The sequence below is a fragment of the Equus quagga genome, chromosome 2, assembly GCF_021613505.1.
Source record: "Equus quagga isolate Etosha38 chromosome 2, UCLA_HA_Equagga_1.0, whole genome shotgun sequence".
NCBI lineage: Eukaryota > Metazoa > Chordata > Mammalia > Perissodactyla > Equidae > Equus > Equus quagga.
In genome coordinates, this window is record NC_060268.1 from 25,215,646 (window position 1) to 25,229,517 (window position 13,872).

The following is a 13,872-nucleotide window of genomic DNA, read 5'->3' on the forward strand; positions in this document are numbered from 1 at the left end:
CCCTGCCTCTGCTTTCCCACTCCTAACTTAAACCTATTCAGATCTGTGCCCTTATCCAAGACCCAAAGGGGCCCTGCTTTGTTTCCTATTTAGGAAGCTTGGTGGTGACTCTTGGACTCCTTGGTATAGGCCTATTTGACAGCTACAGAGAGGTCTTGTCCAGTAGGACCTGTGATTAGGCTTTGCTCTGGGGAGGAGGCATAGATTGCCACCATGGAGGAAGATGGGGATAGTGAGTGAAGCCAGCTTCTTTTCCACCTTCCTTAGCTTCTGCACTGCCAGCTCCTTGTTACCTCTTGGGAGAGAAACTGGAAGCCATCCAGGCATCTCCAGCAAGAAGCCACCTGTTTTGTTTGCATAAAATCACAGGGTTAGAGTTTGAAGTCCCAAGAGATCATCTAATCCAATTTTCCATTTTACAGAGGAAGAATTTGTAATTGGTACAATCATATGAAGTTAATAATCAAATCAGGACTGCAACACAGGTCTTCTGTTTCTGGGAGCTATATTAGGCAGCTGAAGTCTCAGTGTTCTGGAAGCCCTTGGAACGTGAAGGTGGACATCAGTTCCTTCTCTTTCTGGTTAGAGGGCTGAGAGTACTGCTGCACCCTAAGGAGTCACCTGAGAAACTGTCTCAAGTTTACCCTTGCAGGGGGAGGTGTGTAGGGCGCCGATTTGAACTGAAGGTATGTGAGCTGTAGGACCAGGAAAAGATGATAAAGCAGAGTGTGAAAGAAGAGAAATCTGTGACAAGATTTGCTTTTCCTAGGTCACAAGCACTGAGGGCAGGAAAGGGGCGGTCGGGAGGTTGTGTAGACACACCGCTCGGAATGTGGGTGTGGAGTCCAGCATCCTGCCCGACGTGAAACGAATGCAGGTGATGTCCGCAAAGTTCTCCAGGGGAAGACCGACGTGACCCCCTCGACAAATCAGAGTGGGACGGCCAAGGACGCCACCTCCTCGTTGACTCCGCCCACGGCGCGAGCCTTGTCAAACCTCGTGTTCCCTGCACCGGTTCCCCCGCCCCCCGCAAGCCCTTTAGCCAATGAGAGGGATGGGCGGCCGCCTAGGGACGCTCCCAGCGCTTTCCCTGAGATTCGGAAAGGTTAGCCAGTCAATGGGAACGTGATAGTTGCTAAGACACATTTGAGTTTGGCTCCACCCATGCTTGGGATTTTAGCCAATGAAAACCTGTACTTTGGACAGTTACCGCGAAACCAGGGAGATTAGTTCCACCGCTTGAAATGTCTCAGCGCCTGCGCAGATTGGGGAAAATTCTGGAAGACGGGGGAGCTGCCGCCATTTTGCGGGAAGAGGAGCAGCTCCGCCTGCAGTGCTGCTTTTACTGCTGAGGTCCTGGAAAATAGCCGTGCTTCGCGCCCCCCAACACACCCAAAGGAACGGAGAAAACCGGGCCCCCCCCGCCTGCGGGGACCCGGAACTGGTGAGAAACCCCGAAACCCGGTCCCCCGCGACGTCACCTATGCGTGACGTTGGCGCACGGCGCCTCCCCCTGACGTCACAGGCAGAAAATGGCGTCAAGAGCAGAGTCAAGCAAACTTTTAAAATTAAGAGATCTTTTTGGTTTACTTTAATCTGGAGAGTTCGTTACCTAAGTGTAGTCCGTTGGCGCGATTTTAGGGATCGGCACCCTCGTGGCTACATCCTTTACCGATGAAGATGCTGTTTCAAGGATCCCAGTGACTTGGATCCCTTTCCAGGTCCCCGCAGCCCTGACGTTTAGATCTCCCATACGGGGGAGGGAGCACGTAGGATCGGTTTTCAGCGCCTAGTGCCACCGCTCAGAGAGAGATGAGGGAATTGAGATTTCTTCCTTGATCTCCAGTCTCTGGAAGACTCATGTTCGCTATGTTGGCCTCTGTGGCCTTTTCCGTTTGATGTTTTGACCACACGTTCCGTGGCCGTAGAGGTCACCTAGGAGGTTTTAGCATTGGGACACTGGCTCTCGCAGGAATGGTGCCAATTCATTTCTTATAGGACTTTTTTAAAAAGCGTATCCTTGACCTGTTCAGCAACACTTTGAATGTTTTTATCTTTCGCATTGTTCCTGTTCTTAATTAAGCTGCCTTGGGTTTGGAGATGTTTGTGTCCAGCTGAGTGACCAGACCCAGGAGACGGCGCTACCATCACCCCTGGGACTTGAGCGTTTGGTGAATTCTGCCTGAACTGGGCTGACTGGTTCTTCACTCTCCTTTGCTCCTTCAGCAGTGGAGCCAAGGGCTGGCTTGGGTCTTGACTCTTCTGTGATAAGGTCCAGGCACTGCCATGATTGTGGGTCCCTAATGCGGTTCTTGCAGCGGGGATGGAAGAAAGCTCTCCAGCGTTTTAATGGATGGGATTGAGTAGGATTTGACCCATAAGTTAGGGCATGGAGAGTTTGAAAACTACCAGCCTGAAAATGCGTGGTCTTTGGGCCTGTACTGTTTTTCTGACATCTAGAAAGGTACACTAAACCCAGAGAAATTTCAAGTTTCGAAATGTGCTCATGTTATTCATGTGTATGCTTAGATAGCTTCATTCATTTGTTGCTGAGTGGAAACTTTGCTCCATACATGGGGTTCATGGGATGACTTAAGTGAAAGTTTTTGTGTACGTGTTAAATTATACCTTTACCCTGTACCAGCACTCAACAAAGAGCAGTTCTTGAAATCAGAAGCATTTCATTTGGGGAGGAAAAAGCAGATCGTAAAAAATAAAGAACTTTATGACACTTAGAAAATTCGTATGGACTTGACAGCCAAAATGACTGAAAGGCAAAGAGTTTGAAAAGACCTCAGATCAAGAGTCGGCTACTCCATTTGAGCTTTGTGACTTTGAGCAGTTCACAGAACCTCAGTGTTTTCATCTGTGTGTCGGATCTGATATGTGCCTTTAGCATATGTTACCTTTGATTGCAAAATAAGTGAAAGGTGTTATCATAAGAGATTGAATTAACTGGTTTTTAGACACAGCTATTTGATTTGATTTGATTTGATTTGATTTGATTGGTTTGATTTCCATTTTAAGCCTTAAATTTGGCTCCAAGTAATTTTTATTAAGCTCTTACGAAGAATCTTATCTCTGTAATGTGTTTAGCCTAGCGCCTAGCAGTGTTAGGTACTGTATATTGGTGAGTGTAATGATTATTGTTATTTTTGTATTACTTATTATTTTTACATTTCTTACAAAATTTTAATATACTCATATTACTGTATTACTAAGTCATCAAAATAGGCTGTGGGCTCTGGGGGCAACAAGGACAGCATTGTTGGATAATGCAGTAGCTGCTTTAAAGAGGACAAAGCTCTTATGGATATGGAAGGTCTGATTGTGATTAGACTCCTTGCATAGAAATTCTTCAGATTAGTTGGTTTGTGGTTTTTTGGGTCAGCTTTATTGAGGTATAACTGACGTAAAATAAAATCGTATGCTTTAAAGTGTACAATTTGATGGGTTTTGATGTATGAAACCATCACCCTACAAAGTTCCCTGTGCGCTTTGGTAATCCTTTCCTCCTAGCCCCTCCCTGCCTAGTCCTTTCCCTAGGCAACCAGCTCATCTGCTTTCTGTCACTCCAGGTCAGTTTGCATTTCCTAGAATTTTATATAAATGGATTCATACAGCATGTACGCTTTTTCTGGTCTTATTTCTTTCACTCAGCATAATTATTTTGAGGTTTGTCCATGTTCTGTACATCAGTGATTTCAGACAAGTGATTTTTGAATAATTTATCCTATTGATTTTGTTTGGTATCTTTTGTTTTTCTTATTTGGTAGACCTGTGGTGGACAGGCTTGAGAGAGAGAATTGCTAGGTGTGAAAGCCTGGGGGAGGTGAGAAGTCTTACTTTGCCTGCCTAGACAGAAAGGATTAGGTAAGCCTGTTGTAATCGTCATCTTTCTGGGTTACCTAAATTTTAGTTGCTATCGCATGGAAAATGGTTAAATGATAAGTCTCCTAATTATTGGTGTTTGGCTGGGGCATGTGGGGAAGAGCTTAGGGCAAATCTGCGTTATTCTGGTGTTGCTTTGTCCTATTCCTGATTTTTTGTCTTGCATCTTTACCTCTTTATTGGAAATATGTGCCTGTTTCTATGATTGAAATTTAAATCAGTTATTCAGAATTTTGAACAGTAGAATGGAGGCCTAGTGTCCATCGTAAACTGAACAGTAATTTTGAGTATCCGCATTTTCTCTTCACAGAACAGGGTCTGTGTTATATTTTGTCTCTGCCTAGATATTCAGTTCCTTCTAGACCCTTGACCTTTTCTAAGCCACAAAGCAGAACTGCTTCAGATCTGTAAGGTGCAAAAATAAACCTAGGGTAAGCAGCAGCTGGTAAGATCCCTTTGGGGTTCAAGAAACAGAACTGTAGGGGCAGCCCAGTGGCGTAGCGGTTAAATTCATGTGCTCTGCTTCGGCAGCCGGGGTTCACTGGTTTGGATCCCGGGCATGGACCTACGCACGGCTTATCACGCCATGCTGTGGCAGGTGTCCCACATATAATAATAGAGGAAGATGGGCACAGATGTTAGCTCAGGGTCAATCTTCCTCAAAAAAAGGAAAAGAAAGAAACAGAACTGTGGATCCTGAAGTCTGTCCCTTGGAGGGGGAAGGGAATGTGGGGAACCGGAAGGGGAGGGAAAATACAAATGAAGTTCTTATGTGTTGATGTCCTCTCCTCAGATCTGCTACGATGGCATCCGATGACTTCGATATAGTGATTGAGGCCATGCTGGAGGCTCCCTATAAAAAAGAGGAGGTAATATTCCCCACCTTAGTCTGGAATTGGGTTAGTGAGAAAAAGCAGTTGTGGATCATCAGTTTCAACATTTTGTAAATCCTCTTTCCCTGCTTTTTTACCTTTTTTGGAGTTTTATATAAACATACATAATGTACAGTGGCTATTCATGAAAGGCCTTGTCTTTTAGTAAGCCCTGCCAGAGACCCATACTCAAGGGCCACGCTTTCAGAGAGGGTTCCAAAAACTCGGGACACGGGGGCACATAATGTGGTGGTGGGAAGGAGTGCTGTGCTCATAGTTCTTAGTGACACAGAAAGTCAGTGTACCTCAGACCTGACTCTCATTTCTCGCTCTCATGGGAAATGTCAGTGGAACAGATAGTGGGTAGCTAAAGTTTTGATGTCAGAGTCTGTCACTGTGATCTCTTCTTTTGAGTAGTTTTCTCCCTTCCCCTCTTACTCCCTTTGTTAGAAGATCCAGGTATTCAAAAACTGGCTAGATAATTGAGAGCTTTGATTTCATAGCTTTCTTCCATGTCCACTTCTGTTCTTTCTCTGCTCAATGCAATCTATGTGTCTGCCACCTTATACCTTGTGACATTTTCCTGGCAGACCCCACAGGATGAGCAACAGAAGAAAGAGGTTAAAGAGGACAGTCCTAGCAACACCGCCAACAGCACCAGCAGCACCGGCAACAGTGGCAATGGTACCAGTGGGAGCAGCGCCAGTGGGGAGGCAAGCAAGTGAGTGTGGCATGAAGGAATTAGTTGGCAACTTGGGGCAGGGAAACAACGGTGTCCTTTGGAGAAACAGCCAGAACAGGGAGGTGGTTGCTTGTCAGACTGCTGACTTTGAGTAATGGCTCCGCTGGGTCATGGGAATAGTGGTGACTTGGTTTAATGATCTGCTAGTCTTCACTTTCCATGCAAATTTGTGAGTCACTCCTAGCATTGATAGATTTCACTTGAATAAAATAGTAAGAAGGGGGCCGGCCCAGTGGCGCAGCCGTTAAGTGCGCAGGTTCCGCTTTGGCGGCCCAGGGTTTGCTGGTTCAGATCCCAGGTGCGGACGTGGGCACTGCTTGGCAAGTCATGCTGTGGTAGGCGTCCCACATATAACGTAGAGGAAGATGGGCTGGCATGTTAGCTCAGGGCTAATCTTCCTCAAAAAAAAAGCAAGAAGACATCTGATTGGGAAATACCAGCTTTTGCTTGGCTTTCTTGGGGGAAAAGCTGCTTCAGTTGCTCACATCGGCCAGCGCTGTGTATAAGTTGGTGGTGTGCAGTTGCTGTGGATTACCACCAGATCGTCCTCGGGCTTTGGTCTTTTACTGCTTTCTGTTTCATGCTGGCTTTATTGTCATTCATTTCCCTTGGGAGAGATCGTGAAAGCTTCTCAGTGGTAAGAATTTACACCCTCTTCACAGGAAGAAGAGGAGTCGGAGCCATAGTAAAAGCAGGGACAGAAAGCGCAGGTAAGCCATTCTGGGGGCTGTTGGGTTCTGAGAATTATTGTAAATGGCAAGATAACAAGGGAAGCTATATATTAAAGGCCAGAACAGGTTGGTTTGTTCTTTAGCAAACTCAGTAGTTGTTTCCATCTGCAGTCGTAGTCGAGACCGGGATCGGCACAGGCGGAGAAGCAGTCGGAGCCGGAGTCGAGATCGGCAGCGTCGTCACCGCAGCCGTAGCTGGGATCGTCGCCATAGTAGTGAGTCACGAAGTCGGGACCGGCGTCGTGAGGATCGTGTGCGCTACAGGAGTCCGCCACTTGTCACTGGGTATCACCTTTGTATTGTAATCTGGGTAAAATAAGTGCACTATGATCCCTGCCAGTGGGGGCTTACAACCTGTTGTGATAGGCAGGAGACCCCGTGGCTGAAGGGTTGGTATTGTTCACATGTGAGATGAGGTGCTGGATTCCAGTTTTCTCATGAGGGAAGACCCAGCATTGGACCAGTGTGAATGAAGTTGGGTGACGTGATTTTCAGTTTTGTCGTTCTCTGTTCTGTAGGCGTAGATATGGACAAAGTAAGAGTCCTCATTTCAGAGAGAAGAGCCCAGTCAGGTGAGTGGATAATGAGCTCTTTCTTTTAGGGATTGTGAGGTATGAATAAAACGCTGTTTGAGCCAAACTACAGAAATGTGTAATGCTTGAGGATAGCTGGTGAACGGTGACCAAGTATTGGGAGTCTCAACAAATTGTACTCACTCTTTAGGGAGCCAGTTGATAATCTGAGTCCTGAGGAGCGTGACGCCCGCACGGTTTTCTGTATGCAGTTAGCTGCCCGCATTCGGCCTCGAGACCTGGAAGACTTTTTCTCTGCTGTTGGCAAGGTAACCACCCTCCCTTAGTTTTCTTCTGAGCAGCCTATTTTCTAACCATCCCCTTTATGCCCTACTCAGGATTTCCTTTCTGCCCTTGATAGGTTCGTGATGTACGTATCATCTCAGATCGCAACTCACGTCGTTCTAAGGGCATCGCCTATGTGGAGTTCTGTGAAATCCAGTCTGTGCCACTGGCCATTGGGCTGACCGGGCAGCGGCTGCTGGGGGTGCCTATCATTGTACAGGCCTCACAGGTGAGCAGGCTAAGAAACTGACATGAAAAGATGAGGTTGAAGGTAGGAGGTGTGGGACATGACCCATTGTTTCCTCCTTCCCCAGGCTGAGAAAAACCGACTAGCAGCTATGGCCAACAACCTACAGAAGGGCAGTGGTGGGCCCATGCGCCTCTATGTGGGCTCCCTGCACTTTAATATCACCGAGGACATGCTCCGGGGCATCTTTGAGCCTTTTGGCAAAGTGAGTAGAAACTGAGGGAAACCTCTGAAGGGAATTGGAAAAAGTGGGGAGGGTGAGTGTACCTCTGTTCTGTCTGACCACGATTAATACACTGCCTGCATCGTAACGGGCATGCTCTCCATGCTGGGAGAGTTAGGCTCTGTCTCTCTCTGTATTCATACTGCTCAGTGGACAAATGAGCCAGGCACCATAAATCAAATAATGAGGTCTAGACTAAGTAAGATTAGTCAGAAAAGGTGTTTTGGAAAGGGATAGTCTTTGTCTCTTTTTAAAAAGAAGATTTAGAGAGATGTAATTGGTGGCTAGAAAGTTAGAGGAGTTTAGAACAATTTGGGTAGGAAAGATCAAAGGTGTGGGTTGGCCAGAAGATTATTATTAATTTCTCCCTATTTTACAGATTGATAATATTGTCCTGATGAAGGACTCAGATACAGGGCGCTCTAAAGGTTATGGTTTCATTACGGTGAGTCTCTAGTCTTCAACTTTTTAATTTTTGTTGGGTTTATCCACTTGTCTGATTTTGCAGCTTAGCTTCATCCTCCTCCTTTAGGAACTGTCTAAATGACCTATAAACCCTGGTGCCTGAAGCTTGGACTAGCCTTCTGCCCCTTGAGATGAGTGCATTGCTTGAGATCTTGGCTTTGCTCCTACACTCTGTCAGTGGCCCTGGTATGGGGGTGTCCAGGAGTTCAGCCAGCTTCCCTGGTGCTGCAACTTGCTCTTTGAGTAATAGTAATGATTCCAGGCTGCAGCTAAAAGGTTGGGGGCATGAGGGAGGTTAGGTATGGGCTTTTATAGACGTGCTTTATAGAATTGGCATATTTTCACGATAGAGGTGGGAATAGGAAGTGATACTTTGCTGTGCTGCTACCCCATTTGAAGCAGTTTCTCCATTGAGAAGTATCTTTGTGTTTAAATACCACTCTAGGGAGATTAGTAAGGCCACCTGGTAGTGGGCAAGTTTCACTTTTTCCTGACACTCCAACAAAATTGTTTCCAATTCCCATAACTGGTTCTTCCAGCCCCATGTGACTCCAGGCTGAGGACTGGCTGCCAGCCACAAAGTCTGATAGAAGCTGATATTTTCTGGGCTCAATCCAGGCAGCATACACCCCCACAGTTGCCTGCAGGGCAGAGGGGAGGTAGGTTGTGTTCTACCACGGGAATTGCTCACCTCAGAAGTATCCAGTAAAGGCAGGCCACCTACACCACCTGCCTAGAAAGTGTTAGTACCACGTGCGAGGCCTTAGGGCAGGTAATAGCAGAGTAAACAAAGCCAGCTGTGGTGCTCGTGGTGGCAAGCACCCTTTCTAGCTCCCTGTGTGATTCAGATGTGAAAAGGCTTCTCTGGGGCCTTTTTGACCTTGTGTTGCTGCCTTTTAGGGCAATACTTCTTGACACTTAACCAGCACACTAGGAATCCTCTTTATGCCAGCCTGCTGCTGGCACTGCTGATGAAAGGGACTAGAGAGTAGAGGCCCTCTGGTCAGCAGGTCACTGAATCAGCAGTACTGGGGGGCGGGTGGGGGTGCAGTCTTGCTGTCAACACGCTAGGATAGGTTCCCTGCTAAGGCTGGGCCCTGGAGTTCCAGATTCCTAGGTCTTGACTGAATCTGAAACTTACAAGTCAAGGACTGAAATAAAAGCCCAGGAGCCTTGGCTTTCAGCCTGTTTTACTTCCCTTTTATATGCCCATTTGTGAAACAGCCTGTCAGGCTAGGCTCCCTACAGATAATAGACTTTTTGCATTGTTAGGTTCTTAGTGGAGCTGGAAGATTGAAAAGTGATTGCCAGTGAGTCAGTTGGAAAAGGACCTTTTGAGAGGGCGATTTTGGGGGCGGTGGGGATCTTAGGTCACATTCCCTGGGAAGGAAAAGTTTGTGCCACAGTGAGCATGCAATTTTCCTGGGATAGTAGGACTAGGAGTGTTAGTGGGGCTTTGAGAGCATGCCTCTGGCCAAGAGGTGACTGATAAGACCTGGATTTCTTGTAGTTCTCTGACTCCGAGTGTGCCCGGCGGGCCCTGGAACAGTTGAATGGCTTTGAGCTTGCCGGTCGACCTATGAGAGTTGGCCATGTGACTGAGCGACTGGATGGTAGCACAGACATCACTTTTCCTGATGGAGACCAAGAGCTGGATCTGGGATCAGCAGGTAGCCGTTTGCAGCTCATGGCCAAATTGGCAGAAGGTAGAGTTTCTCTGGAGTAAAGAACATGGGGTTGAATTTTAGGTCCAGAGTTAGGACTTAATCCCACCTTTTCTTTCCATTTTAGGGTCTGGAATGCAGCTGCCAACTACAGCTGCTGCCGCTGCCGCCCAAGCTGCTGCCTTGCAACTGAATGGAGCAGTTCCCTTGGGGGCCCTGAACCCAACGGCTCTGACTGGTAGACTTGGACTTGGGAAAGGGAGAGAAGGGTTGGTCCTGGAAAGGAGGAGTGCTCTGTGCTCACTGACTCACTGTGCCTCTCTTTATTCCAGCTCTGAGTCCGGCTCTGAACCTTGCCTCCCAAGCAATTGCCTCCCAGTGCTTCCAGCTTTCCAGCCTCTTTACCTCCCAGACCATGTGAGTCTCAGGAGCTAGCTCATTTTAGTCTTTGGCTAAAAAAATACTTTTTCCTTTGCCTTCCTGTTCACTGTTTCTCCTTGCCACTAGGTAAACCGGTGGTGCAGTACATTGCCTCCCTGTGCCTCTGGGTCCTGCCGCTCCCTCCTCCACATCTACCCTTCCATGGCCTCTTCTCTGTTTTGTGGACCAAGCCATCCTGAGAGCATGGGCATTGACTCTGGGGAAATTGGGGCCACCCTTAGACACCAAGAAGAACTCCTGCCCATGGCCCTACTGGGAATGGACTCTGCTGAGCAAAGCTGCTAGTCAAAGAGAACAGAATCTACGCCTACGTTGAACACCTGTTTCTCCATGTATATCGTCTCCCAGGATGATCTTCCCTGCCTTTTCCAACCACTTCTTAGTGATTCCTCGATTCCTCCTCTGTTGGGAAGGCCATAGGGCATTAACTAAAGGAACTAACCTCTCTCCTTTTCTTCTACCTTTATCTTACAATTTGTCAAAACCCTTAAGAACTCTGATCCACGAGGACCAAGGGGGGTGAACTTTGAGGGTCCTGGCTTGCTGCTGCAAGGGTGCTGGAAGAGAGCATTGTGAAGTCTGCCTTAGACCTCTGCTTGGCCAGAACTACTACTGTGGGCTCAGCATCTTGCTGGGAAATGTGGGGATGATCTATCCTGCCAGCCGTTTTGGATGTCTTAGGGGCATTCAAGAGTTTAGTGAAAGGTGGGGTACCTGTCCAGTATCCTCCATCTTCCTTTGTATACTTGTCCTTCCTTTGGCCCATGGTGGGAGGATGGCGGGGAGGCTGCTGCTCTCCACTACTTCCCATGTGCCTCTACCGTGGGCTCCACCTCAGCTGTTAAACCCTCTCCTGGCCCCAACCTGGGCACATGTGAGCCCTTCTCACTGGATTTTATACCCTTGTGTCTGTGTACATAAATATATATATATATATATATAAAAAAACTTTGTACAAAAGGCAGAGCCCGCTGTTTGGGTTGCTGCTGTTCTGTGTGTGTGGTCTCAGTCAGTGGGGTGTGTCTGTCTGATGTTAACGTCTCATGAGCCCAAACCATGAATGGTTCTAGGGATATAAAGCATTTGTAATGCCACTGTTTCCTTTGCTTTGTTTTAATTTTTTTTTTTTAAGATTTTATTTTTCCTTTTTCTCCCCAAAGCCCCCGGGTACACATTTTTAGTTGTGGGTCCTTCATAGTTGTGGCATGTGGGACGCCGCCTCAGCATGGCCTAGATGAGCGCTGCCATGTCCACACCCAGGATCCGAACTGCTGAAACCCTGGGCTGCTGATCTGAGCACGCGAACTTAACCACTCGGCCACGGGGCCGGCCCCTTAATTTTGTTTTTATCTCACCACCTTTAGAAAGAAAAATGGTGGAAAGGCTCACACCTGGGCTGAGTTCCCCATCTCTATCTGCATTACACTCTTGGCCCTCTGGTCTCCTCCATCTGTCTTCATCTTTGCTGTCTCCAAACCTACATGCCCACTGGACAGACTTCCAGGTTCTTGTCTTTCCACCAGATGGCAGTGTGACAGTAGCACATTCCATACCCCCCTCTAGGGGTGTTCGATGATCTTGAAGAGCTTAAGTACCAGAGAAGCTTGCTAGGCTCAGCATTCTGACCGTTGGCCTCCATACTGCCTTTGGCTGTCTTTGTAGTAGAAATCCCAGGGGTTTGGGCATCATATCTCAGGGCTCCCTAGGCCTGAAGTCTGCTGCTGTTCCTTCGTCAGTCCCCTCAACTCTTCTTTGCTCTGCTTGGGACAACACAGGCCTGGGACAAACGAATTCCAGGGAGCCGAGTGAGTGTTCCAGCAATGGCCCTGCTGAAGGGGAGGCACACCTTACTTTGCCTGCTTTGTAAGCCTTGTAACAAGGGGCTGGCCAGAGCCTGGCTTACCTGCTAGTGGCCAACCAAGAGGGGAAGGTCTGAGGTTCATGGGCGGGGCTCTGTGGGGCTCCTCCATTCTTTACTGGTGTCTATGGCAACAGAATATTAAAACATTATTGTCATGCTAAAAATATGGATAATTGCTGTTAGATTTTAATTTGTCAGCTCCCAGACTTCTAAGCAGAGGGATGTTTTTTGGTGATGTTAGCTTCTAGGGTTGCTTGTGACACTGAAGTATTAACAACTTGAAGCCACTTGCGGCATAAAAAGCCACTGGGACCCCGGACTAGCTCTTGATCCTTCTGGGCTGCTGCAGTGTGACCTGCTGCTGCTGTTTGCTGCCACCCCCACACCTTCCCTATCCTGGTTTGCTCTCTGCACCTGGGGGAAGGGAAGGACAGATGCATTATTTTTAGGTAGGAGCATCTGGCAATGGCCCAGTCCCCCTATAGTTATTGATTTGACTGCTGATGCATCCTGAGAAGCACGGTGCAGACCGTTTTTGTTAGTCATCTTGAGGCTATGGACCCGGCCTCTGTAGGGCAGTCTTGAACTCTTCCCAACTACAGGTACCCACAGGCCTTGCCCCACTGTCCGTCTCAGATGGACACTCTCTGATTGGTTTCCTTATGTTTCCGTCCCTACCTACTTTGTCCTTCCTGCACTTTGATTCCTTCTGCCTCAATCCTTCCTTGCTCCCTGTTTTTAGTTTCTCATACAGCCTCTTGCTGGGTGAGAGACAAAGGTGGAAGGGAGGATACGTCTAAGACGACTTCTACTCTAGTCTTAACCCATATAAGGTGACAGCATCTAGTGGGTGACAGCCAGTGTCTTTGCGTGTGTGTGAGTCAGTACCTTGTTGTTACTCATCCTTCTATTGGGGGTGGCTGGAGTGGAGAGAAGGGGGCAGTGAACAGCCTCTGGGCCCAGCCTAAGGTAAAAGAAACCTCCCTCAGTCTCTCCTGCCTGAGCGTGGTGGTTAGGGCGGGATAGAGGTGAGACTGACTCACTTCTTTTCCCAGCATAGTTAGAGTTTCCCACCAGTCCTCAATTCTAAATGGGATTTTCATCTGACTTTTGGGCCTATGCATCACTAAGGCCAGTGGCATTTCCCCTATTTTTTAAACTGCTATGTTCTTGACGTTGGGATTCTGCTTACCTTCTTAGGCTCCAACAACACCTAAATTTGAGCTACAGCAGAAGCAGGGGTTTGACCTATGAAGCTTTTAGTCCTGGTGCTTGTGATGAAGGAAAATGAGTTAAAAACTCGAAGGGAGATATTCTATCACAGCTCCTCTTTGCTCTGTTAGGGAAACGGTCTGGGGAGAATCGGGACGTAATACTTAGACAATGAGAAGGGGTGATCCTGGCTCCGAAAAGTGAGGTGGTAGGAGGTGGTATAATGATAATTGTTAACATTTATGCAGGATTTGTTGTGGGTTAGGCATTGGTCTCACCTCTTCATATGTACTGAATCGTTTAATCCTCCAATGACCCTCTGAGGTAGATTCTTTTATCTTTGTAAATGAGGAAATGATACCGAAAGAGACTAAATAACTTGCCCATGATTACACAGTTAGCAAGTTTGGGATGCCAATCCAGGCAGTCTAGCTCAGATCCCTTGATCTGAATCTTCACCGGCCTCTCAGCACTCCTGTGGAAGCCAAGGCCTTGGAGTCCTGGGGAAGTGTCACTTTTTCTATCTCTATGACTATAGTTCTCGGTATACCCTGAGTTTTTCCACTTGCATGTCCGCTAATCTTACTCTCTTCCTGCTCCTCTTCTGCTGCTCAAAATCCTGTCCTTTAAGACTCTGAAGCTTTCCTAGTTGGAGTTGATGTTCCT

The 13,872-nt window shown here is 47.5% G+C and overlaps 1 protein-coding gene across 13 annotated transcripts; it reads left to right on the top strand.

Annotated features, from left to right (window-relative positions):
• The first annotated feature begins 124 nt into the window (after window positions 1-124).
• RBM23 (RNA binding motif protein 23) lies at window positions 125-11,227 on the top strand. Of its 13 annotated transcripts, XM_046653377.1 has the most exons (16): window positions 125-1,444; window positions 3,777-3,873; window positions 4,202-4,322; window positions 4,685-4,760; window positions 5,354-5,484; window positions 6,168-6,215; window positions 6,348-6,521; window positions 6,755-6,808; window positions 6,960-7,077; window positions 7,170-7,322; window positions 7,408-7,545; window positions 7,943-8,008; window positions 9,539-9,734; window positions 9,820-9,930; window positions 10,025-10,109; window positions 10,200-11,227. In XM_046653377.1, exons 4-16 carry the CDS (start codon window positions 4,695-4,697, stop codon window positions 10,201-10,203), a joined length of 1,344 nt encoding a protein of 447 aa, XP_046509333.1. In that variant the 5' UTR covers window positions 125-1,444; window positions 3,777-3,873; window positions 4,202-4,322; window positions 4,685-4,694; the 3' UTR covers window positions 10,204-11,227. The 13 variants fall into 13 exon arrangements, with proteins under 13 accessions (XP_046509333.1, XP_046509332.1, XP_046509331.1 ...); XM_046653376.1 differs by lacking the exon at window positions 4,202-4,322; XM_046653375.1 differs by lacking the exons at window positions 3,777-3,873; window positions 4,202-4,322.
• The last annotated feature ends 2,645 nt before the right edge of the window (window positions 11,228-13,872 follow it).

What these genes read in the sequence shown, in the direction of transcription:
- RBM23 (XM_046653377.1), top strand. Translation starts at nt 4,695, where the DNA reads ATGGCATCCGATGACTTCGATATAGTGATTGAGGCCATGCTGGAGGCT. An exon ending in AGAGAGAAGAGCCCAGTCAG is followed by an intron (nt 6,809 to 6,959) that starts GTGAGTGGATAA and finishes CTCACTCTTTAG; the next exon opens with GGAGCCAGTTGATAATCTGA. An exon ending in CATGGCCAAATTGGCAGAAG is followed by an intron (nt 9,735 to 9,819) that starts GTAGAGTTTCTC and finishes TTTCCATTTTAG; the next exon opens with GGTCTGGAATGCAGCTGCCA.